The sequence below is a fragment of the Alternaria atra genome (genome assembly GCF_907166805.1).
Source record: "Alternaria atra isolate CS162 genome assembly, contig: 16, whole genome shotgun sequence".
Classification (NCBI taxonomy): domain Eukaryota; kingdom Fungi; phylum Ascomycota; class Dothideomycetes; order Pleosporales; family Pleosporaceae; genus Alternaria; species Alternaria atra.
The window spans coordinates 95,030-118,268 of record NW_025091313.1 but is presented as its reverse complement, the minus strand read 5'-3'; the positions used below and the strand labels follow the sequence as shown (position 1 = coordinate 118,268).

Below are 23,239 nucleotides of genomic sequence, written 5' to 3'. Positions count from 1 at the left end.
AGACTCTAATATAAAGAAGAATTGGTAGGAATGTGTGAGGAGTATGTGGACAGGCACGAAGATATAGGTATAGACTTACATTGAGACGAATCCTTGAGGAGCAATCAAGGCTTCGTGAGAGATCATATATACCTACAGCACGTGACTCCAACCCGTGGGGGCCGACGGGGTCATGAAGGCGCCCCTGGTGGCTTGTGTGGGGCTGGAACATCGTGACAGAATGTTTTTAGATTCTTTAGCCTATGTCGCACACTATTCTAGAGCAGTAAATAGAGTTAGCTCTACCTTCTAGCGAACGCTTATAATCGGGCCCGAACACTTGTCAGAACAATATAGTCTTAAGCGATACTGGATGCACAATCATTGTAGAGGTACGAGTATAATACCTAGTGGTAGGCTAGAGACGAATCGCTATTGAGCCACGATAGCGATAAGCAGGCCTAATGTCGATCCAAGCGTACCGGGACGCACGGTGTAACGGGACACCTTTTGTTTCGGGCGCTTGGAATGTTCTCACTACGCCTGCAAATTGACAGATCTAGCGTACATCCATTGTGCGGCTCTCGTTATCCTAGTATCTTAGCTTGCGAAACCGAAAAGCGTTTCGTGAGTTTTACTGTCGCCCGTTCTGCCAATGCTGTTGATCGACTCTCTTCTAACACCCCCCTATTTATTCGCGACGGTACTTTTCTGTAGAGAGCTCGATGGGCTAGAAAAGAAGCTGGGATAGCAAAGGTTAAGACTGCAGATGTAGAAGATAGATTGAAGCTGGAAAATGCGCATCCCGGCAGTTTCTCCGCATGAACAGCAAGATCGAATGACTGAGGATGATCGGACGCTTCCGCTACACATGGAGATACCTGAGCACGCTACCGCAAGATAGCTGCATGCCGAATGCTACTAACAGCGCACGTCCTCTAGGACGCGTTTTAACAATCTTGCCGTCTACACGGAGAAACCGTCGGGATGCACACTCTTTACCCTAAATCGGCCTTTTGACGCTGCAGTCTTAACCTTTGCTATCCCAGCTTCTTTTCTAGCCCATCGAGCTCTCTACAGATAGGTACCGTCGCGAACAAACAGAGGAGTGTTATAGAAGGGTTGGTCGACAGCTTTAACATAACGGGCGATAGCATAGCCAACAACGTGCTTTTGGTTGTCAGAGACTAATGTGCTAGAAGAACAAGAGGTGCAGAATAGATGCGTATTGCACTTTTCTGTGTTTAACAACACTAAGGACAATCCGAGGGTCCGGAAGAGAAAGCGTCCCGTTACACCGTGCGTCCTGGCACGCCTGGATCGACATTATATATCATGCCGATTTTTTCTGGTTGTCTGTTCCCTGATATGACTGTTGTTGTTGAATACACTGTCCTGATATCTCTCCTGCTGCTCAGTCTGGCGAGAATAGCTATTGTCTCTGATAAAATCTCGCAGAGGCTTCTCGGGTCTCCAGTCCACAGGCATATTTAGAGGCTTATGATCAGGTAAGCGCAGACTGGTTATGTATACTCGAAATTACAGCGGCGAGTCTTCGCAAATTGTGCTGGGTTTGTCGCGCACGCTGATACACTCTTATAAGTTAGAGAAAGAACAAGACAGTGCAGAGTGGAAGTGTTTAATCTCTCCAAGGTGACGTTAACTTAGACAGCGAAAGTATGATCAAATTATACTTGTATTAATGCTACATATAGAACGACCGTTGGTAGACGGTAGACCTGCTACTCTGGTTCCACGTCGTTTGTATTGCTTGGACCGTGTCTGCCTTCAAGGCCTCAAGACGCCTGTGGTGCTTGTTGCTTCCAGGTTTTGCTATCACCTGATTCTCGTGCACTGCTAGCCTATACATGAGCTGCCTTTGAACTTCCAAAGTTCCTTCAACCTCGTGTATTTCGCGCTGATCATCTTCATTGATTTGCTCTCTAAGCCAGCCTTTGTCGTTAAAGATTTTGCCTTGATAGCAACGTTTCCGCTCCACCTGGCGTATATAACCATCTTCGTTCATAAACGCTTGGAAACGCTTATCAGGTCTCCAGCTTACTGGCATGTTGGATAAATGGCAATCAGGTGGGCGACAAGTCTTTACAAATATATTTGGATGCGTTGCTGGGCTACTCTGAGGTACTTATAACGAAGGCCATGTACGGGCTAGCTTGTCGTGTGATGTTTCTGACTAACCGCAGTCGGAAATCCGTTGTCACCCTCGGCACCAAAAGCAGCAAGATTGCTAATCGTAACACTTGCCTTTTGCGACTTCGCAGCTAACTGACCATATTTGCATTGACCTACGATATACATTATCATACATACTTTCTGCAGTACGCCATACGTTTTGGGTGACCCCATAAGTCACGCAATCGGGTACAAAAATATATTATAGCAAAGGATCGACCCTGTATGCCGAAAAGCAGAGTTGCCAACAAGCAAGCCAATCAAGCTTTTGACGTCGGCTTGGCTTGAGGCTCGTTCTTGAAGCTTGGATATAGGCTTGGATTGCAAGCTTTAGGTGTTCTGGGCGGCTTGCTTGAAACTCGGCTTGAAGGCTTGATAGATTTGTGTACGATAGACCGCCCGCCTATACTAATTACATGTCGTCTTGACCCAAGTCGCATACGCCGTACAACGCGTCTATCTGGTGGTTAGATACTAGTTTTGTCGCCCCTGTTTTGCCCGTACCGAAGCCAGCTTTCTGCCACCGTCGTACGCACTGTATTGCCGCTAGTAACTAGGGTGATATCGCCCGTCTTCGCGGCTCTAATAGATCACTGAGCTCACTAACCATGCGCTCACAGTTGCAGCTTGAAGCAGGGGCTGATATGACGTCAATCGCGAGCTGGGCAAGTCGTGGGTAGCGATCGCGCTGTTGTATCCAGTATTGTATCGGGTTATTAGCTGCTTCTGAGCCTTTCTCTGCCCGCAGTTCCTATCGTTTTTATCGCTCGTATTCGTCTAGATCGTCAGCGCTGGCGCTAGAGGTGGCCTTTGGATCGATAAGGCTGTCGATCGCGTCGTCAATATCGTTAGTAATGACCCGCGGCGGCCAAATAACGCGCTTAGAGCCCTTGTACTGAGCCTAGAGTGCGCGGAATGCGCTGTTGTTGGCCTTGAGCCGTTACCGCTGCCGCGAGCGCGCTTAAAGGGATTAGTAGGCGGCATGGCGATATTAAACGCGAGAAAACACTAGAAACGGGTATATATATAAGCTTTTGTTGGGCTTAAAACGATAGAACGATAGAACGATAGAACGATAGAACGATAGAACGATAGAACGCTATCAGATATTAATGCAAAACACGGGCCGAAGGGCGACGTTGGGGCTGACTACCGTCTGTGCGCAGCCGATGAGCCAGTTCACCCGATGAGCCACCCCAACGATATCAGGACTCCAAAAAGATGAGGCTGTACAGCCACCCACAAAGGCGATTATCGCGAGATGTTTTGGTGTACAGATATATAGATATATGCGAAACTTTCTGTCTACTTAGAATATTTACTGGGTGGCCGTACCAAGCGTGTGCGGGTGATCTTGCGTGGAGGAGACGCTGGCGGAGGCTCAGCTTCAGCCCGACTTGCTGCACCTACAACACGACAACGCTTAGTCAGATTTTTTGCAGCACTATGTGAGGCTTTTTGCTTGGCCTTGTTGCCTGTATCGTGAGATTTTTGTGAGTTTGCAGCGTCGCGTTGCTGTTTTTTGAGAGCCCTTGCTGCAGCGAGTTCCTCAGCCCGCGCTGCCTTCGCCTTGCGCCTCTCCTCAGCGGCTTCTTGTCGAGCCACCTTTGCAGCTTCAGCTTGCTTCTTTTTGTATAGTCTTGCCGCCGCTTTTAGCTCTCTATCGTGAGTTTTCTGGAGTTGTTCGCGCTCAGCTTCCTAGCGTTTCACGGCCTCGCGCGCGCGGCCTTCGCGGACCTTCCTTGGAGACCAGAAAACTCCACGACCGCAGTACTCCTCGCGCTGCTGAAGGTCCATAGTATACCGCTTTGTCTTGTGCTTCTTTTTAGTGTGAAGAGCTTGTTGTAAACCTAAGTTTTCCTCGCGAAGCAGCTTGTTCTTGACCTGTAGCGCCTCCACCTTCTCCAGCAGCTTCTTAGTGAGTTCTTTAGCACCGTCCTCGACTGAGGACTGCCATAAACTTAGCAGCTGCGGGGGTATATCGCTGCCGCTGCTGTCTCCAATTTCTGAGTCGTTATCTCGTCGCGGAGTGCTGTTGTTGAAGCGCTTTAGTACAGGCTCTAGGTCTATTGGCCACACTCCTGTAGCTTGAAAACTCTTCACTGTCGTCTCTAGCTTTATCGTAGAGCTCCACGCCGCCCAGAAGTTTGTAAAGAAAGATCGCTTCGCGCTTGCTGAGTGACCTTGCGACTGCTGGAGCTGGCGGTTGAGCTCTGTAGTATAGTACTTCACGAGCGGCGAAAACAGCACTACGTTGAGCGGCTGAAGGCTGTGAGTTGAGTGTGGGGGAAACATAGCAAGCAGGATTTGATTGGTGTTGCAAAAGTCGATAAACTCAGCGGTGATGTGGCTGCCGTGGCCGTCGAGGATTAGACGTCGCCATCCGCGTCGCGCTTTAGCTGTAGTATAGCGGTTGAACACCTGTTCGAGCCAGGCAAGCCCGAGGTCATTGTTTGACCAGCCTGTGGGCGAGTTAGAGAAGAAAACCTGGTGTTTGCCGACCTCTACGTCGTCAACCCAGCTTGATTGAATCCCGGACGAGCCCTGGTAGATTAGAGCGGGCGGCAATGCCTCACCAGAAGCGCATACGCAAGCAATAAGCGTTACCCATTCTCTATTGCCATCCTTGATCGCCTCAGTACGCTCTTTCTGCTTCCAAACTGCTTTACTAAAGACTCATTTTGAGCGTGAGCCAATGCCGATAAAGAAGCCCTTCTCATCCATATTGTACGTATTGCGCTCGTCAAGGTCGTACTCGCGCATCTTAGCGTGCAGTGTATTGAAGTATGCCTCGTATCTTTCTCTACTGTCAGCTTCGTGGCGTTGACGATCGATACCGGTGGTCCATTTGGTGGTGAGCTCGTCAGCGTGGCGCTGAAGAAACCGAGTAATCCAGCTCTCAGAAACCTCCCATTTCGCAATCGCGCAGGCGAAATTTCCTACCATCTCGCGCGTCGATGGTAAGCCTCGCCTTGTGAGTTCTTCTATATATCGTACAAGCTCCTGCTCTTGTTGTGGGTTGAGTAATAGCTGACATTCTGCCTGGGCTTCATAGTCGACCTGTTTGCCTTGGTGCCTCCGCGACAGCGTTGTTCGATCAACACCGAACTTTTTTGCGACTTGGCGATACGAGGGTTTATCTCCAGCTTCGTGCGATTCTAAATAATCAATCGCTTCTTGAATTGGGTCCATATTGGTGGAGTTATGACGCGTTTTGTTAGGTGGTGGTTGTGGTGGGGTGCGTCAAAGCTCGACCCGAGGCAAAAGGTGACCGTGCACGGTACAGTGTCCGTGCACCCAACGCCCGGAGTCACCGGACGCCCGCTCCGAGCCTTGAAGCCCATCACAGAGATGAGGCTACAGAGCCACGTACAATAGTTATTACTACGAAAATCTTTAGTAGAGTACTCTATAGACATATGCGATCAAGTTTCTCTATATATATTACTTATATAAGGTGGCGGTGCGGCCGCTACGTGTAGTGTGGGTTCGCACGGGCGGAGGAGGCGTCGCAGGCTTCGGGCGACTACGAGCACCTACAGCACGACGCGCAGGCTTTAGTTTAACTACAGAAGCTTTTAAGGTTGTAGATTTGCCTCTTTAGGACTGTTGTATACCTTTTGCAGAGTCGCGAGCCTGTTTAGCAGCGGCTCTAGCAGCCTTCCACGCGTCTATTACTTAGCGTTCCTCTGCCTTAACCTTTGCACGCTCTTCCTTCTCCCTCGCCCGCTTTTAACGCTTCTCTTCCTCAATCTTCTCCTTGTATAGCTTATTAGCAGCTGCTAACTCCTTCATCTCTGCCTTTCTTAGCTCTTCTTCCTCCTTCTCTTGCTCAGTAACTGCCATGCGGACGCGCGCCTCTTAAATAGCTCAAGGAGACCACACCATCGCTCCGCCGTGATACTCCTAGTGCTGTTGCAAGTCTAATTGCCTGCTAGGTTGCTTCTAACGCTTCTGTTTTAGGTATAGCTTCTGCCGCAAGCCTTCTAGTTCGTTGTAAAGGAGCTCTACCTGTGTCGATAGGTGGTGGATAGTTTGGCCAAGCTTTCGTGCACCTGCACTGCGAGGATCCTTCACCTCTGCATGCAGTGTAGTGCAAGCTCTAAGCCAATCCTGTGCAGAATAAGCCGTGGAACCAGAGGTAACTGAGCCCGAGTCAGTAGGTGTTGTGTGGCCAAATCTATCGAGTATAACGTTGGGTTTAACTGGGGCTATCCCTGTGGCAGTGAAGGCGTTTTGTATAAGCTCTTCCTCAAATGTGTGCACCTAGGCAGGCCAGAATAGGTGGAAGAAGTCACCTTTCGTTAATGGCGATAGGCCTTGAGACTTCTAGAGGTAGTCATCGAGCTCGGAGGCGTAGGCGGAGGAGAGTGGCTTGAAGCAGACTACGTCTAACGGCTGCAGCGTCTGTGTACTATAAGGTGGCAACACAGCGAGTATAATTCGATTTTGATCGCAGTAGTCAATGAAGTCCTGCGTTAGGTGACTCCTGTGGCCATCTACTATTAAAAGCCTGTAACTTCTGCGCGCCTTTAGCTTTGTATAGCAGTTAAATACCTATTTAAGCTAAGCCAATCTAATATTATTATTTGTCTAGCTAGTAGGCGAAGAAGCTACGTGAATTAGGTGTGTTCCTGCCTTAATATCGGCCACCCAATAGCTCTAGATTGTGGAGTTCTTTAACGCAAAAATGATGCCTAGGGGTAGAGCTGTACCATCCGCGCAGACTGCTGCCAATAGGCTCACCCACTCACGTGAGCTATCTTAACGAGCCTGTCTAACCTCCTTCTTCTTATATTGACGCCTACTGAAGATGCGCTTCGACCTTCCAAGTACCCTAATTGCGAAGCCCTTCTTATCCATATTGTACGTATTCTCTGGCTCAACGTCATACTCAGTGATCTTCTGCTGCAGTAGGTCAAAGTAAAGCTTATACTTATATCTAGACTCAGCGTTATGGCGATTAGAGTTTATACCCGTCGCCCAGTGGCAGGTGAGTCGGTCGCGGTGACGGTGCAGGAAGCGTGTAACCCAGCCATTAGAGCAAGGATCCTGGGCTACTTTAGACGCGAAATTTTGTACCATAGCTCTCGTAGGTGGCAAGTGACGCGCTGACAGTGTTTCTATATACTGCACAAGGTCTGCTTCTTATTGTGGGGTGAGCTTTCGTTGGTTTGGGTCAGCGACGCCCTAAGGGACCTGCACACCGCGGTGCGCGCGGGACAACGTTGTGCGCGAAACACCGTGTTTTTGAGCAATATTTGTATAGACAAGTTTATCGCCTAGGTCTAAATTACGAATCTCTGTAAGCGCATCTTGCAGGCCTAGCATAGTTGTTGAGTTGTTACGCGTTGAAATACTGTGTAGATGTTGCGTGCCGGGCGTTCAGTGACTCCGGGCGTTGGGTGCACGGACACTGTAGCTGGGTTACCGACTTCCTGCACCGTAACCAAGACCACCTCATCTCTCAATGGGCCACCGCCATGGACTCCGATCACCACAAGGCCGATAGCTGGGGAAAGTACAAGCAGTACTTTGACCTTATGCACCGCAAGATGACGCAATACTCTATCGTTGCAGATAGGCTGGTAAATGGGTTGCCTCGAGTTTTTTTTCTTTTAGTAATTACTCGGCCGGCGTAAGTACGATTTATGTAATTAGTAGCTCATTTTGTAGAGCTTTTATAACTGATATTTTAACATTATATAAGTTTTATGTAATCTTAAATATTGTAAAAGTTATGAGGCAACCCATCCTTTGAGAGTTGGGTTGGGGTTGGGTCATGAATTTCGGCGCTCTTTTACCTCTAGCTTACGTAATAAAATAGCTAGAAGACAACTTTGTATGGCAGAATTGTAGAACTAAACTCTAGCTATTTGACGATTCAAAAATTCCCTAATTTAGACTAGTATTGGCCAAGATATTTGATAACCCACCTAAAACCTTCGAGGCAACCCATTTACCAGCCTAGTTGCAGAGAACACATACAATATGTATGAAAAAGGCTTCGCTATTGGGAAGATCTCTAAGTCAAAACGCATCTTCTCCAAGCCTCTATACAAGCAAAAGCACACTCGCCAAGCTACTCAAGATGGCAATCGTGAGTGGATTACACTCCTCTCATGCATCTGTGGCGATGGGAGCTGGCTGCCGCCAGATCTCATTTATGCAGCTGAGACTCAGAACATTCAATCAACCTGGGTGGATGATATGGACACGGTGGAGCACTCAGTATTCACTGCTGTTTCTCCTTCTGGCTGGTCGAACGATGACGCAGGGCTTGGCTGGCTTGAGCAGGTGTTCAATCGCTTCACTAAGAGGAAAGCAAAGAAGAAAGTACCGTGTACTAATAGTAGACGGCCATGGGAGTCACCTAACTAAGGCTTTCGTTTCCTTCTGCGATCGCAACAAGATACTGTTAGCTGTGTACCCGCCTCACAGTACCCATACGCTTTAGCCGCTGGACGTAGTTTGCTTCAAGCCTCTGGCTCAAAACTAAAGCGATGAGCTCACAGGTCACCTTCACAACAGCCAAGGCCTAGTCTCTATAAAGAAGGGCGACTTCTTCCGTCTATTCTGGGCTGCCTGGGTGAAGACCTTCACAGAAAAGCTCATACTCAGCGCCTTTAAAGCAACTGGGTTGAGCATGACCCCAACGTTATACTCAGCAAGTTTGCTCCTAAGGCAACTAAGCCTCCAGCAGTTGCTCCACCTCCTCTGCCATATGAGGGCCCCGATTGGCGACTTGCTGACAGGTGTCTGCAGCGTGCTGTCAAGAATAAGTATACAGAGGACTCAGTGCGGGTAAGGGATACCCCTCACCACCTCCACATCCAGAATCAGCTACTTACAATGGAAAACAAAGGCCTAGAGCAAGCTCTAAGACAGCAAAAGAATGGAAATAAGAAGAGTAGAGCTTTGCCAGTTATTCAGAGGCAGGACTGGGAGGCAGACACTCAGTGGTGGTCTCCTTCACGCGTGGATGAAGCCCAACGTCTATTAGATGAAGCAGATGAGGCAGAGAAGGCAGAGGAGATCAGAAAAGCTGACGTAGCTGAGCTTCGTGAATCTACTCGTAAGCTCAAGCAGAAGCTGGACGCTGAGAAGGCGGAGAAGCGGGAGAGAGAGAAGAAGGAGAGGGATGAAAGGAAGGCAGAAGAGCGCCGTCAGATTGACGCACGCAAGGCAGAGTGACAGCGTCTTAAAGAGGAGAGAGACCGCGAAAAAGCTCTACAATTGTCCCAAAAAAGCAAGCGAACAGCCTCACAAGCTGCAGCACCAAGAAAGAAGCAGAAACGTAGTACTGTAGGTGTGCAAAGTGGTGGTACAGCACATGAGGAGCCCCCAGCTCCTCCACCTAAACACAACACTCCCGGCCAGAAGATCACTCTTCCAGCAAGATATATATAGCAAATATTTGTCGCATAGGTCTATAGGGCACTCCACCATGATATCTAGTCGCCATAGCAATTGTGTGTGGCTCTACAGCTTCATTTTTGGGTAGCCTGTATGAAGCTTCTGATGCGAAAGCGCACTACGCGCACGGACACAGTATCGGGCTCTGTCGCACGGTTGGGTGCGGGTATCGTAGACAAAATAATTAGAAGAGAGTGTATGTTCTATTGATTGTTCTAGCATCATGGCTCAGCTTATATTCAGGCCCTCGCACGGCATGATTAGTAACAGAGTTTAGGTTCACGACTGCGCTTGGCCTGCGACAGGCTCATTCCCCAATTCGTGGTTAAATCTGCTCCAAAGAACACCTATAAATTTTCCAAGTAACCATCGTTCGCGAACACAAACCCACTTAACAAAGTAGCCGCCAGAGTTGCTAACAATCAATCCAAACTGATGAGACTGACTGACTGACTGATTGCTTGGCAGTCAGTTCAGTGTCAGTTTGGAGCTCTCATCTTATCAGTCAGTTCAGTTTGGAACTCTTAAACTGACTGGATTGACTGATATCAGATTGATACATAGTGTTGCGGAGGCTGAGTTGCTTAACGCGCTGCAGTGCTTAAAGAGCTGGCGGCAATCAGGTCTTAAAACAACAGCAGGAAGGCATACAATAGCTAAGATCGCCGCAGTACAAGATCATCTTAGTAAATACGACTATCAACTATAGAAATTAGATAGCAATCAATCAGTCAGTGCAACACTAAGTTAGCGATCTTGGCAGTCAGTTCAGTTTCAGTTTGCGACTCCAAAAAGGTCTTGGCAGTCAATCAGGTCAGTTCACTACTCCCGGATTGACAGTTTGAGCCGCATAGATGAACTGACAACTGACTGATTGACTGATAGCAACTCTGGTAGCCGCTAGTGAAGCAGTTACCTATTTTCTACAAGACAACTCGCATTGACATCCTTCAAACTCGCGCACCCCGCCAACCCAACTGTGATCTCAAATTCGGCAAGCAGACTCTTTAACACGTGTCTCACGCCCTTCTCGCCTTGGTGGGCGAGACCCCAGAGAATCGGGCGGCCAAGCTGGACAAAATCTGCGCCCAGAGCAAGGGCTTTGAAGCTGATGATTTAGTCAGTGGTTCGTTGGATAATTTGAATTGGGAGAGGGAAGGAACTGGATAGGTTGGGTTGAAATGGACAAAATACCTACATATCGATGCCTGAACGGATCCCGCCATCAAAGCCAATCACCATCTTTCCCTTTACCGCGTCGACAATTGCGGGAAGCGCATCGAGCGAGGCGATGGCGCCATCGATTTGCCGGCCGCCATGCTACGGATTATCAGCTTTAGAAAACTTCAACAAAACCCTCTTTCATATATGACTCTCACACTTACATTACTAACAATCACGCCGTCAAGCCCCCACTCCAGCGCAGCTCTTGCATCCTCCGCACTCTGCACGCCCTTTAGCAGAATCGGCGCATCTCCCCACACGTCCCTCAGCTTCCACAAGTTCGACCACACGGGACTTACGCCCCTGGACGTGGTAATAGTATGATACAGCGCAGCCATTTGCTTCTGCTCCGCAGTCGCATTCGCAGCTAGGGGATCAAATCCTAGTTTCTGATGCGCAACCCCATCCTCCAAACCGATTTGCACGCCTATGCCGTTGATAAAGGGGAAGAATCCACGGTCGAGATCCCGCGTTCGCCAACCCAGATCCCATGTGTCGACCGTCACGACGAGGACCTCGTACCCGTTCTGTTTGGCGGAGAGGAGATACGAGCGTGTGAGGTCATCGTCAGATGGCCAGTATAATTGGTACCAACGGGGGTTTTCTGCGCCGTTGGAAGCGGCTACTGAAGCGAAGCCAGTGCTGCTTGCTGTGCTGAGAGTGTAGGGGAGTTGGAGCTCGCCGAAGACTTTGGATGTGGCGCGTTCGCCGGTGGGGTGGAAGAGGGTTTGAACTCCAACGGGGGCCATGACGATGGGGGCGGGGAGTGTGCGGTTGAAGAGAACGGTGCTGAGGTTGCGGGAGGGGAGAATATCCCTCATTATTCGAGGGAGGACACGCCACTAATGAGGTGGTTCGTTTAGTCTGCTTGGTCGGAGAGGGAGGACGTGTGGATGGTGACTTACGCGATCGAAAGCCTTCCTGTTCGCCGCAACGGTCGTCTCTAATCCCGCGCCACCATGCGCATAGTCGTATGCCGCGGGCGGTAGGAGTGACTTTGCGGATGCTTCGAGTCTGTCGTAGTTGGTTGAAGCAACAGGTGTCTGACCGTACAGTGTATAGTTGTAGTAGATTTCAGACGAGTACGATGAGTAATGTTCAGATCCAGGAGCGGGGTTGAGAACAGAGTTGATGAGTTTTTGTGCGGACTGGGCAGAGGCTAAGAGCATAGTCCTGCTGGATATAATACACCATGTGAGAAGACTTTGATGTTTCATGATGATTGAGATGAAAGGACAAGCGGGAGGACAGAAAAGAATGGAATTGTGTATGCTTTCCTCTAGCAAGAACAGGTATATTTATGACAAAACACGCGTCCGTCCAGATTGCCCTTCGTAGTACATTTGATGTGACGCTTCTTGAAAATAACGAGTTTGCCGAATTTACCGGAAGGAGCAGAACGCCTTGCATAAGGCTAGAGACCGCGAGCATTATGTCCAAACATAGGAGACTGTTATTCAGACATTTTACAACGCTATGATCGTAAAAATTTATGTTGTGGATGCAGAGTTGTCAACAATCAAGTCAAGCCAACATCTCCAGATGTGCCACTAACCTAACAAGGTAAGATCTAAGCCTATATAGGCAGTTTCTAGGCCTAAAAGGGTAATCAATCAAATCAAGCCTCACCTTGTGAGCCCCACTTAATTGATTGTTGACAACTCTGTGTGGATGAAGGATAGTTTTGTTACAGCATCTCGTTTTTAAAATAAACTATGAATCCCAGGTAACCACAGAGCTCTCGTCCCTAAGCCACTCCAAATCCTATGACGGATAAACCTGGTTCATGAAACCTTGTTGCACGTCTTCTTCGTCTCTTCGACTCGATCCTCTAACAACCGCTTCTTGTGCCACTGCAAAGACTCGCTTCACTATCGACGCAGCGGGATAATTGTCCTCGATCGCAGTAAAAAACTGTGAATATATGTTGAACTTATCGTTTACTGAATTTCTTGCGTCTTGGCTTCTTGATATCATGGTGGTCAAATAGGTGACCATGGCTGGGATCACAAGTGGAATTGTAACTGGCGCAACGTATATTGTAGTGTTGTCGTGGAGAAATGCTTGTATGATGGCCGTGGTGTTGTCAGCGGCTCTTTCCAAGTCTTCTTTCAAGCCACTGGCTCGACCTAGTGCAATGATTGCAGCATATTGGTGGAGTCTCAAGTGCCGGTCGAAATGCGTGAGTAGAAACGTGGAATTGCTGATATCCTGGACGTTGATTTGGCCTTTATAAGATTTGATTTGTGAAGGTGATATAGTCTCCTTCGTGATGATATCACGCAACGTGCTACTAGTAACGATCAAGCTCTGCCACATACTAGCAAGCCTCGCTGCCTCATTTACGGAATATAACTTTTGACCGTGCAATTGCATATCTGTAAAGTGGCAGTCTGCGTCTTCAGGCATGTGGCTGTCGCAGTCTGTCGCTTTGATACGAAGTGGTCTGCCCATACCAAAAGCCAGCCAAACATCACGCATCATGCAGCACTGCCAAATGTTGCGCCACAAAGATCGTTGTCGAGTAGTAACTTGTGTATGAGCTGACCTAACTTCACGATGAAGGCCAAGTGTCTGCGCGATGCTGAATGCTATGCCTGTCCAGTACCATGACTGCTTTACGTCTTCGGTGTCCGCAAACCAGAAGCTGAGGAGGAGAGCCGATTGAATGAGCACAATCTTGTCGTTCTCTAGGCTGAGATCGAACAGCAGTTTGGCGCGGTGCACATATGTTTCTTTTCTCGCTTTTCGTGATGAGATTGAACTATAGCTGGCGCTAACTGAGAACATGCTCCAGAGGAGAAGCAGATTTATCCCTTCGTGGCCGCCGACAGCGTAGTTCTGCAAAAACAACGATCCGTCGACAACTGGAAAGGACGGATGAACAAATTCGAAGTACATTTTGAGAAGTTCCTTGCTATCTGCTGGCAGCGTGAAACAACCTTTGCTCTTCAGGTACTCAAGATCTTCGGCAGTGAGCGCCTTTTCTGCCGTTGTGGGTATGTGAAAGTGGCGATTCGTGGTTTCGCCCATAGCATCGAGGATGGCGCCATATCCGCCCTCTCCGACGAAGATAGGTGCAACTCTTGAACTTGGTTCCAAGATAGCGGCTGCAACAATTTCAACAGGATCAGGGCGTGATGATGGTGGTGAGCTGGCTGTCACATGGCCTCCATCGTCGTTGGAACTGGTGCCAATTGGCCGTCGTGCCCTCTTTCGACTACTGAACTGGACATTAGCTACTTAGGCGATAGAGTGGCCCGCACAAGCTTACCGGTATTGTTTCCTGGCTCGAATTACGCAGCCCTTGCCAATCTCTGTGCACTTTGAGCACGGGATTCCGGCTGAATCAACATCGCAGCGGATCTTATGATTGTGGCAGAATTCGCAAACGTTGACTGCCCGTTTTCTCGGCATGTTCGGTGTTTTCGGTTGTTTTGTGGATTGGTAACGAAGCGATATTTAAGCAGGGCGGAACGTCCGGAAGGATCGGGGCGCAGCGATATAACATGCTAGAGTGGTGGTAATTGCACAGCAACGAGCCTGTGAGGAGTTCAACGCTAACAGTTCACCTTATAAAAATAAGATCTAATCTTCATCGTAAGTCACAATTCGAAAGGCTGCTGCCTCGAGGTGTCGTTCTCCTTGGCGCGCACGCACCTCAACTTTTGCGAGCGGCAGCGGTCGCAGGCCAATCGTCGCCAGGGCGAGTGGATGCGCATCTCCGGAGGCGGCTGCTGCTGCCGCTGCTGCCCCGGTGGTGGTGCAGCTCCTGCTGCTGTACAGTGCGTGACGGCCTGAGCGGCTGGACGGCGCAACAGTGCCACCTGAACACCAAAACAGCCCTACAACTTGAAGCTGTAGAGCCTCACACAATAGCTATTATCGCGCTTATTATTTTTAGTGGAGAGATAGATAGAGGCTAAAAAATATATTGCGCTATTGATATCGTGTAGAAGGAGTAATGTTGCGGCTACGTCGTGACCTAAGAGATACTGCGCCTGCAACAGCGCCTTGAGGCTCTCTACCACCTGCAGGCCTTACAACAGCCCTCTTTTTAGAAGCAGCTTTTGCAGAAGCTATGAGGCTGCGCTTCTTGCTCTTTTGGGACGTTTTGGTAGCTTGTTAGAGTCGTTTTGCAGTCCTGCGAGCTGCTGCCCTAGAGGCCTGTTCAGCAGCCTTCTCAGCCTTCTCCTTCTCCCGTGCTATCCTAGCTGCAGCCCTTGCCTGACGCCTACTATCTACCTCTCTTATCTTCACCTGCCTCGCCTCCTCACGAAGCCTATTTGTCTCAGCTTTTTGGTGTTGTAGCTGCTCCTCCTCGCGCTCCTGGAGCTGCTGGCGATCACGTGCCTCCTTCACCTTTCTTGGAGACCAGATTACAGCTCCACCTTGATACTCCTCAGGCTCCTGCAGTAGGAGAGGCTTGCCTCGCCTCCTGCGCGTTCTCTCGTTGACGAGAGCCTCGCGTAGGCCCTTGACCTCATACTCAGCAAGTGTTGCTCTTACAGGGAGATGATGAATAGTCTGATTAAGCTTTGAAATCTTCCTTTCGTCCCTACTATTCACTGCGCGACCAACCAGCTGTCTAATCTTCCTCCAATCAGAGGCGCTTAAGGCTGAGGACTCGCTATCGCTTGAGGATGGGCTAATATTAAACCTTCTTAGGATAACCTCAGGATTAAAGGGTGAGAGGCCTGTAACCTCAAAGGCCTACCCGAGAGGACGACCTCGTTCCTAGTGGGAACGAGCAAATTTTGGTGAGAGCGATAAGGCGCGATAAGGACAGGGGGGTGGGAACGAGCCAGTGGGAACGAGCCAGTGGGAACGAGGTACTTGGGGTTAGCTATCTCGACACACCTGCCTAAAAAGTGCTTCCCCACATGTGTACATGGGACCCTGACAGTAGCGAAGTAGATTTGTAGGTGGTACCTAGTGCGCTTATATTTCCGGACCTCGAGAAGGTCGTCCCGTACCCGTTCGTTCTCGAGCATCTCTCACAATCGCTATTCGCGTTTGTGCAGCTAACCTCGCTGACTTTGGGGGGCTATATTATGTCCAAGTACGTGGTTGCTTCTTCGCACGTGGGATGCCGAATTGTATAATGAACTACGTGTCCTCGAGAGACAATTGGCAAGCCGACCCAGGAGATGGGGTGTATCTTCTCGGAAACGATTCCATAAAGTCGAACGTGTTCGCGAATAGGTTGTACGATGGAACAACGTTCCAGTCTCTCGCAATCATCTGTTTTCCTTCCTCGATACTGGGAAAGAGGTTGGCCAGCATCAAGACTACCATGCATGTAACGTAGCTGATATCTGGTCGATCTAACCGATTCGATAGCAAGTGGTATGGGAAGCCGCAGGCATTGGCAAAGATCGATATACGATCCGCGGTGACGAGGTTGTCGCAGAGCGTCATTAGTTTGAGGAATTGAAAAAAACGATGAGTGAGTACGGACTCTGGCATGCTATACTCCTCGGGTCGTGGCATGCGGATGGAACCGAGAAGCGTCAACATCTTGTCGTAGGCTGTTTTGACATCTGGCTTGTTCCAGTAGTAATCGGGATCAATCGCAATGCGAAGCCCCATGGCCTCATTCAGCGAGTATATGTCCAAGCAAACGTCGTTCCCGACCATAAACTCCCGGACGTCTTCTGGTATGTGAACCGTTGTATCGATAGAGACGAGTAACTTGAGTGACGTTGCACATTGTCTCTCCTGGAGTATCCACGTCCGAGTGAACCAACTATCTGTCGAAATATACTGGAGTGATTGGGTAAACTCCTCGTCAGTAGCAGTATCCACACTCGGTTCCATGGCTAGTGGGCCACGTAGCCATCTGATTAGAGGCAACCATATTTCCTCGTCTGTAATGGTAAGAGAAAGAGGCGCGACTGTCCAGCGACTTTCTCGATAAATGCGGTGCATGATCTGCAGATGCCGTTCTATATCCGCTGGGTCATCCTGATTGATGCACTCTTGGTCGATATATATATATGGACAATCTCGTTCTCGAGCAAAGCGGAGAGCGCGATGTAAAACAAGTTTTGGGCACTTGATCAGTTTGGGAGGTTTACCAAGTGTGGTGGCATCCCAAACCCTGTATTCTGGTAGTCGCATTTCCTCCCTCTCGATTTGCTCGTGTCCCCAACAATATGAGACTGTTATGTAGATCATTCCTGGCGTGTAATCTTCGCCTGAGGTGAGCTTGAGATCGACGTAGCCATTATCTGCCGACTAGTCATGAGGCTGAAGTGGAGTGAGAAGGCGCGGTTGTAGGGGCTCGTTGTCAGTCGCCTTGACGAGAGCTAGTCGTGTGATTTCATCGATGCTGTTCAACAAAGCCTCCTTGTCTTTGTGGATCAGGCTCAATGGTAGATGATCGTCGCGTTGCATGTCCGGCTATATGTTCGTATCAAGCTCAAGCAGGAAAATCGGTGGAGGGCCTCCGGTTGCGTGACTATCGTCAAAAGATCAGCTGTTTGTAGCAGCGGTAGAGTCGCTTCTTGAAGGAGCAGTGGTACCAACAACTTTGCAGTCACATGTCATGATTCTTCGGTGTGGTGGAGGCGGAGTAGTTTGAGTGGCCTGCGAAGGCAGTTCATGGTGGTGTCCGCGCGCATGCGATGCCCGGCTGTGCACCCAACGCCCGGCTCTGCTTTGTCTCAGCCTCTCCGACCTCGCATATGGGCATCACTACGTGAACCTTTGGTATCGCCTTTACGTGCTTGACTGACGCACAGCCGTTCTGGAAAAGCGTTCATGTTGATAATGGTCTATTGCAGGGAGTTGATGCTGATTGCGGGGTGAAGATGTAGTGGAGGCGAGCGGCAAGGCGCAAGCGCACGTCATCCGATTCGGTGAACCGTTGGAGACGACATCTCGCTTGCACCTCACATATTCCATCGCACAGGACCGGGATGCATACGTCCCGCTGGCGAGTATGTGTACCAACAAGGTATCGTTAGCGTATGCGCTCGTGCATGTCGTCATTGCCATTGAGAGATGGCTCGCAATTGCAATCGGAGCATGCGCTTGCTATTCACCACCCAAGCGCGACAATGACTCTCTACGCCTTCAACTATCCAAGATGTAAGCGACAAGACTAATCAATCTCGAACGCGAAGAACGGAAGACACGCATCAGTCGTTTCCTTGCTGCTTGTCGCAGGCCAAGCGCTGTCGGGAACATGAACCTTATTACTAATAACGCCGTGCGATGACCTCCATATAAGCTGAGCTATGATGCTAGAACAATACAAGACATACACACTTCATAATTTCTCGTACTTGCAACACCGCACCCAACCGTGCGACACTGCTTTTGCACAATCGTGGCGCGCCCTAATACGGATAGCGGCTGGCATCTTTCAGCCTTCCTCTAGTCCTTGGCAACATTGATCTTACTTTCTCCATAATTTACAGCTTTGTACATCGTAACTTGTCATATTCGGTTCGACCTACTATTCGAACGCTCTCTAGCGACAAAGCCACTATCTTACGTTTACGCTATCTCGAGGTCGTGCACTGCTACCTACCTTCCAGCCTTGCACGCTCAGCGTACCACGGAACATGACCGAAGCGATCCTGCCTATGGATCAAGGCGAACATAACAAGCAAGCCAAACAGATCGTGTATGAGAGACATACGCTTCGCCCGAATTCGAACTTCATACGCGTTCTTGACGTGCGTCCGATTCCCAAAGATGCTACGAAAGACGTGCCTGTCGAATGCAGTTTACGCGTCATCAATCTCGACCACAAACCCGATTTCACGGCATTGTCATACGTATGGGGTGACACAGATGATAAGCGCAGCATCGTGTGCGACGGTGCTTTGTTCGAGGTTACCGAGAACTGTTACTCAGCCTTGTGGCATCTGAGTAAGAAGCTTCAGGGCCTGGTTATTTGGGTAGACGCAATTTGTATCAACCAAGATGATAGGAATAAAGAGAAGGAATGGCAGATTACTCTCATGGGAGAAGTATACACCAAGGCCAGGAAATGTATGCGTGGTTGGGAGAGGGCGACGATAGGTCCAATCAAGTGATGGGGTACTTATCGGGAGGCGGACTTCGTACATATGTTGAAGATCTGCCAGAAGAACCACCGCGCTATCGGCTTTATGTTGCAGCACTACGTTCTCCCACTCGAGGGAGTTTATTCTACCTCCCATCGCTGTTTTCACGTAAGTAGCATTCTGTCCATTAATCGTGTTACGCTAATGTGCAAAGAACGTGAGAGATTTGCGATGAACTTTTCCGATTTTCGGGTGCCATACACCTGGCGCGATTTCTTACACGTTATCGACCGACCGTGGAAAAGTCGAATATGGACTTATCAAGAGATCCTGTTAGCTTCGCACCCAGTGATCGTGTGTGGTACCAAACATGTCGACTGGTCAGACTTCGAGTGGACGTTGCTCCTTTTGCGTAGTACGCTCGGAAACTTCCCAAGTGCCGCCGTTGCATGGGAGAGCATCGCCTTTGACAGGGCAAGATTGAGTTCGACTATTCGACCATCCGAGCCCAACGTGCTACATGATCTTGGAAAGTACGACACACTCGTCAGGAGGCTTTTTTCAGCGCGACGAGTCTTGAAGATCACATTCTACTGTTTAGTGCTAGCATGCCTAACGGCATCTCTTCTTATCGCCATTATCTCTGTATCCTTTGTGAAGCATCCAGGATGGATTTTTCAGTTCCATGTTTCACATAACGTTGAGGCTGCGCTCCTAGGAACATCGATCGTCTGCATGCCTGGATTACTTCTTTACGTGTGTTTAGCGGTGCGCCGCACATATCGTTCCTATGGGGACGATGTCAACGAGACCGTGTCCGATGATTTGGTCGGCGCGCTGTATCAAAGAGCAGCTACTGATCCAAGGGACATAGCATACGGTATCTGGGCCATCCTGCGCATGCGCAGAGCAAGTGGTCTTCCTGAGCCGACATACGACACTGACATCAAGAGGCAAATACCTTTGGTCTATCTCCAGCTCACTCTGCATCTGTTTCAGGTAACTAATAATCTGCGAATGCTGCATGTGGCCGCCGCGCGAAGGCTACCAGGCGCTCCATCGTGGGTTCCTGATTGGTCTACCTTCAAAAGCAACACGTGGCGGGACCTGCCATGGTTTCCAGGCACTGATCTTTACTGGAGGACCCAGGTCATCCCACCTGGAGTGAAGGATAGATTCCACAGGGAACGTGCGCAACAGCGGATATCTTTCGACTCAACCCAAAGTGTCTTGACGGTGCTTGCCAGGGATACTGGCGCCATTTGCGGCTGTGTCTTCTTCCAAACAACAGCCAAAGCGTTTGAGGTCGACGAGAGACATGCCCATCTGGAGAATCTACGGGGAATGCTCCAGTAGGCAGCATGGGCGGAAAATATCGGTTGCACGATCAAAGCTATCTTTTACACGCCGCTAGTCCATGAGCTTACCCCACTCAGTGCCGGGGCTATATGGCCAACTCTGAGTGATCGAAAACAATGGGGGAAAGCACTTTCCAGCCCGAGACGGGACAGCCTGATCAAAAATATCACTCATTGGATGGATGGCGCTGAAGTACCGAGATGGTTTCGCAAATTCATGGCAACTCAGATCTGTTTATGTAACTTGATGGCGGAGATGAAGCGGAGGGTTTGCTACGTAAGTATTTCTGCCGAACCAGGAAAGTTCTACCTACTTGCTTGCTTGGAAGGCACACAAGTCGACGATCAGATTCTGTCGGTATGCGGATTACCGGGTGCAGTAGTTGTGCGCAAGCGTGGCGAGTTGAATAATTCGGTCGAAATCATCGGTCATGCTTCTCGTCTGAGTGCAGGTGCGGTTGGAAAGCCAAAGAGCAGGAATGATGGCAGCAGCATTACTCTGGAAAACCAATTCGTCGAATATCATGTACATTGAGTGTCAAGTAACAGAGGACCTGAATGATGTACGTTGGGGTAGGTAAGATACCTTGAAGTTGCTGTAGATGTTATACTAAGGTTGGGCATAGCCTATCTGTATACGAGCAATTTAGCGATAGGTTTGAAGTAAGCTCGGCCATATGGAAGTCGGCCACCTATGGATATCGGCCACCCCACCAAAATCGGCCACCTGGTTTTGAGGCTATATCCCACCACCACAACGCTATCAATATGGATAATCGTGAGGTTACTATACAATCTGCTATCGCTGACCTGAATTCTGGTGTTTTTACGAGCCAACGGCAAGCTGCTCGCGCGTACGGTATCCCACGATCGACGTTACAGGGCCGCCTTGAGGGTCGTACAAATCGCGTCGCTGCTCATCACCACCAGCAGCGATTAACACCAGAGCAGGAGGATTTTATCGTTCAATGGATCCTTGAGGAGGACTCACGCGTTCAACCTCCATCTCACGCTCGTGTACGAGAGATGGCTACTCGCGTTCTCCGTATGAATGGCGATCACGAGCCCCTCGGCCAGCTATGGATATCAAACTTACTATCGCGTCAACCACGTGTCGCATCTATCGTCGGCCGATCGATCGAGGCCCCGAGGGCTGAGGCTGCAAGCCCTGCGAAGATCAGAGCGTTCCTCGAGCTCTTCGAACGCACACGAATCGAGCTCAACATCAGGCTTGAGGATATATGGAATATGGATGAGACTGGGATCGCCTTAGGGGTATGTACGAACAGCCAGGTGATAGCTAGCTCTACCAAGAAGAAGGCTTATACCAAGGCTCCAGGAGATCGTGAATGGGTATCGATTATTGAGGCTATCTCAGCCACTGGCAGGAGGCTCCGCTGTCTAGTGATATTCAAGGGCAAGAGCCTCCAAACCACATGGTTTCCTAGCCAATCAGTGCCTGATTGGCTATATACTACCTCTCAAAACGGATGGACCTCATATGAGATAGGAACCACCTGGCTGCGGAGGATATATATCCCGGATACCGCGACCGATCCTGATCGATATCGATTACTCCTCATAGATGGCCATGGCTCACATACTGATATTGAGTTCATGTGGCTCTGTAAACAGCACAAGATCGTGATACTCTACCTACCAGCACACTCATCTCATATACTCCAGCCTCTAGATTTGGCTCCTTTCTCTGTGATCAAATCTCGATATCGAGATCAGATCCGAGCTCTACTGTACTAAGCCATAAGTCTGTTCGCGCTAAACGCACGGCCCAACAAGAACATGAGATCACAAGATAGGTATCTTCTGCAACACCACACAACTCCATCAATATGAGGTCATTTAGCGTTGAAATTTCGGGAAATCGAATGCCAGGTGGTGAATTATCAGAACGCCAACGCGATTTTATCTTAGCGCAGGCAGAGGCTGGTGCAGCAACTAAGGAAATCGCCAACGCGCTCCGCTGCACACAACGCGCTGTACAGAAAACGATAGCTCGATGGGAGGCCACCTCTAGCACCACCACGCGCGATCGTACAGGCCGTCCACCTATTTTAACTAGTAGAGACCGTCGTCGGCTGCTTCGAATCGCTAAAAAAGCCCCTGGTGTCATGGGGTCGGCAGGCAGGGAAGGTAGGTGCACGTGATCAGTATATTCACTACGATATCGCTGATAGTACGGGGTCAGGCTAAGACAAGGACGTAGCTCAAGGAGCGTACGACAGGGCGCGTTCGCGCAGGAATTTCAGCGATCGCGCAGCTGCTCGCTTAGCAGCTTGGCGCGCTCTAATAGGCTATCTAGGTCAGCGCCGTGACAGTACTCCCCTCCTTAGGCGGAGCTCCGACGACGCGATCAACGGGGCTTGTCTGGGTAACGGTGGTAGAAGTTCTTGACGATCTCCTGGGCGTTCTCGACGTAGTCGGCTGGTACTTCAGTAGGCTCGTCGTATCCAACCCACTTCACTATATACTTTAGTCGGGGCCGGCCTCCACGGCCGCGGCGGTCCCAGCGGGAGTCTAGGATGTCCTCGACCTCCCACTCCTCGACTCCCTCGACTTCGACAGGAGGAGGCGGGTCTTGTCGCTGCCCAGGCAGGGGGTCAGTCGCAGCTGGGCGGAGCAGGCTCACGTGGAACACAGGGTGGATCTTCATTGAAGCAGGCAGCTCTAGGCGGTAAGCATACGGGCTGACGACCTTGGTGACCCTGTAGGGTCCTAGGAATTTCCAGTCTAGTTTTTTCTGCGGGCGGGCGGTCTTAATATTCCGGGCGTCAAGCCACACTAGGTCGTTTTCAAAGAACTGGCGGGCAGGTTTGCGTTTCCTGTTGGCGTACTTCTCGTGCTGGGCTTGTGCGACACAGATCTCAGAGCGCAAGTACTCGTGGACGGTTTTCATCTTTAGGGCTAGATTTTCGGCGTCTTGCGCCGCTGGCTGTCGGCTTGGATCAACAGGCTCGAATCCTAGGCGGGGGTGGAAGCCGTAGTTCGCGAAGAATGGCGTTGTGCGGGTGCTCTCGTTGTTAGCGTTGT

The 23,239-nt window shown here is 49.8% G+C and overlaps 3 protein-coding genes across 3 annotated transcripts; 1 reads left to right on the top strand and 2 right to left on the bottom strand.

The window, feature by feature from the left end:
• Window positions 1–10,500: 10,500 nt before the first annotated feature.
• ALTATR162_LOCUS86 (uncharacterized protein) lies at window positions 10,501–14,229 on the bottom strand (the record flags this gene model as incomplete). The annotated part of the gene is made up of 6 exons (XM_043307679.1): window positions 10,501–10,696; window positions 10,787–10,908; window positions 10,974–11,654; window positions 11,718–11,985; window positions 13,361–14,035; window positions 14,087–14,229. 6 exons carry the CDS (start codon window positions 14,227–14,229, stop codon window positions 10,501–10,503), a joined length of 2,085 nt encoding a protein of 694 aa, XP_043163614.1.
• A 1,692-nt stretch (window positions 14,230–15,921) lies between these two features.
• Window positions 15,922–16,632, bottom strand: ALTATR162_LOCUS85 (uncharacterized protein; the record flags this gene model as incomplete). Its single annotated transcript, XM_043307678.1, has 1 exon — window positions 15,922–16,632. The coding sequence occupies one exon, from the start codon at window positions 16,630–16,632 to the stop codon at window positions 15,922–15,924; it is 711 nt and encodes a 236-aa protein (XP_043163613.1).
• A 1,754-nt stretch (window positions 16,633–18,386) lies between these two features.
• Window positions 18,387–18,863, top strand: ALTATR162_LOCUS84 (uncharacterized protein; the record flags this gene model as incomplete). The annotated part of the gene is made up of 1 exon (XM_043307677.1): window positions 18,387–18,863. One exon carries the CDS (start codon window positions 18,387–18,389, stop codon window positions 18,861–18,863), a length of 477 nt encoding a protein of 158 aa, XP_043163612.1.
• Window positions 18,864–23,239: the final 4,376 nt, after the last annotated feature.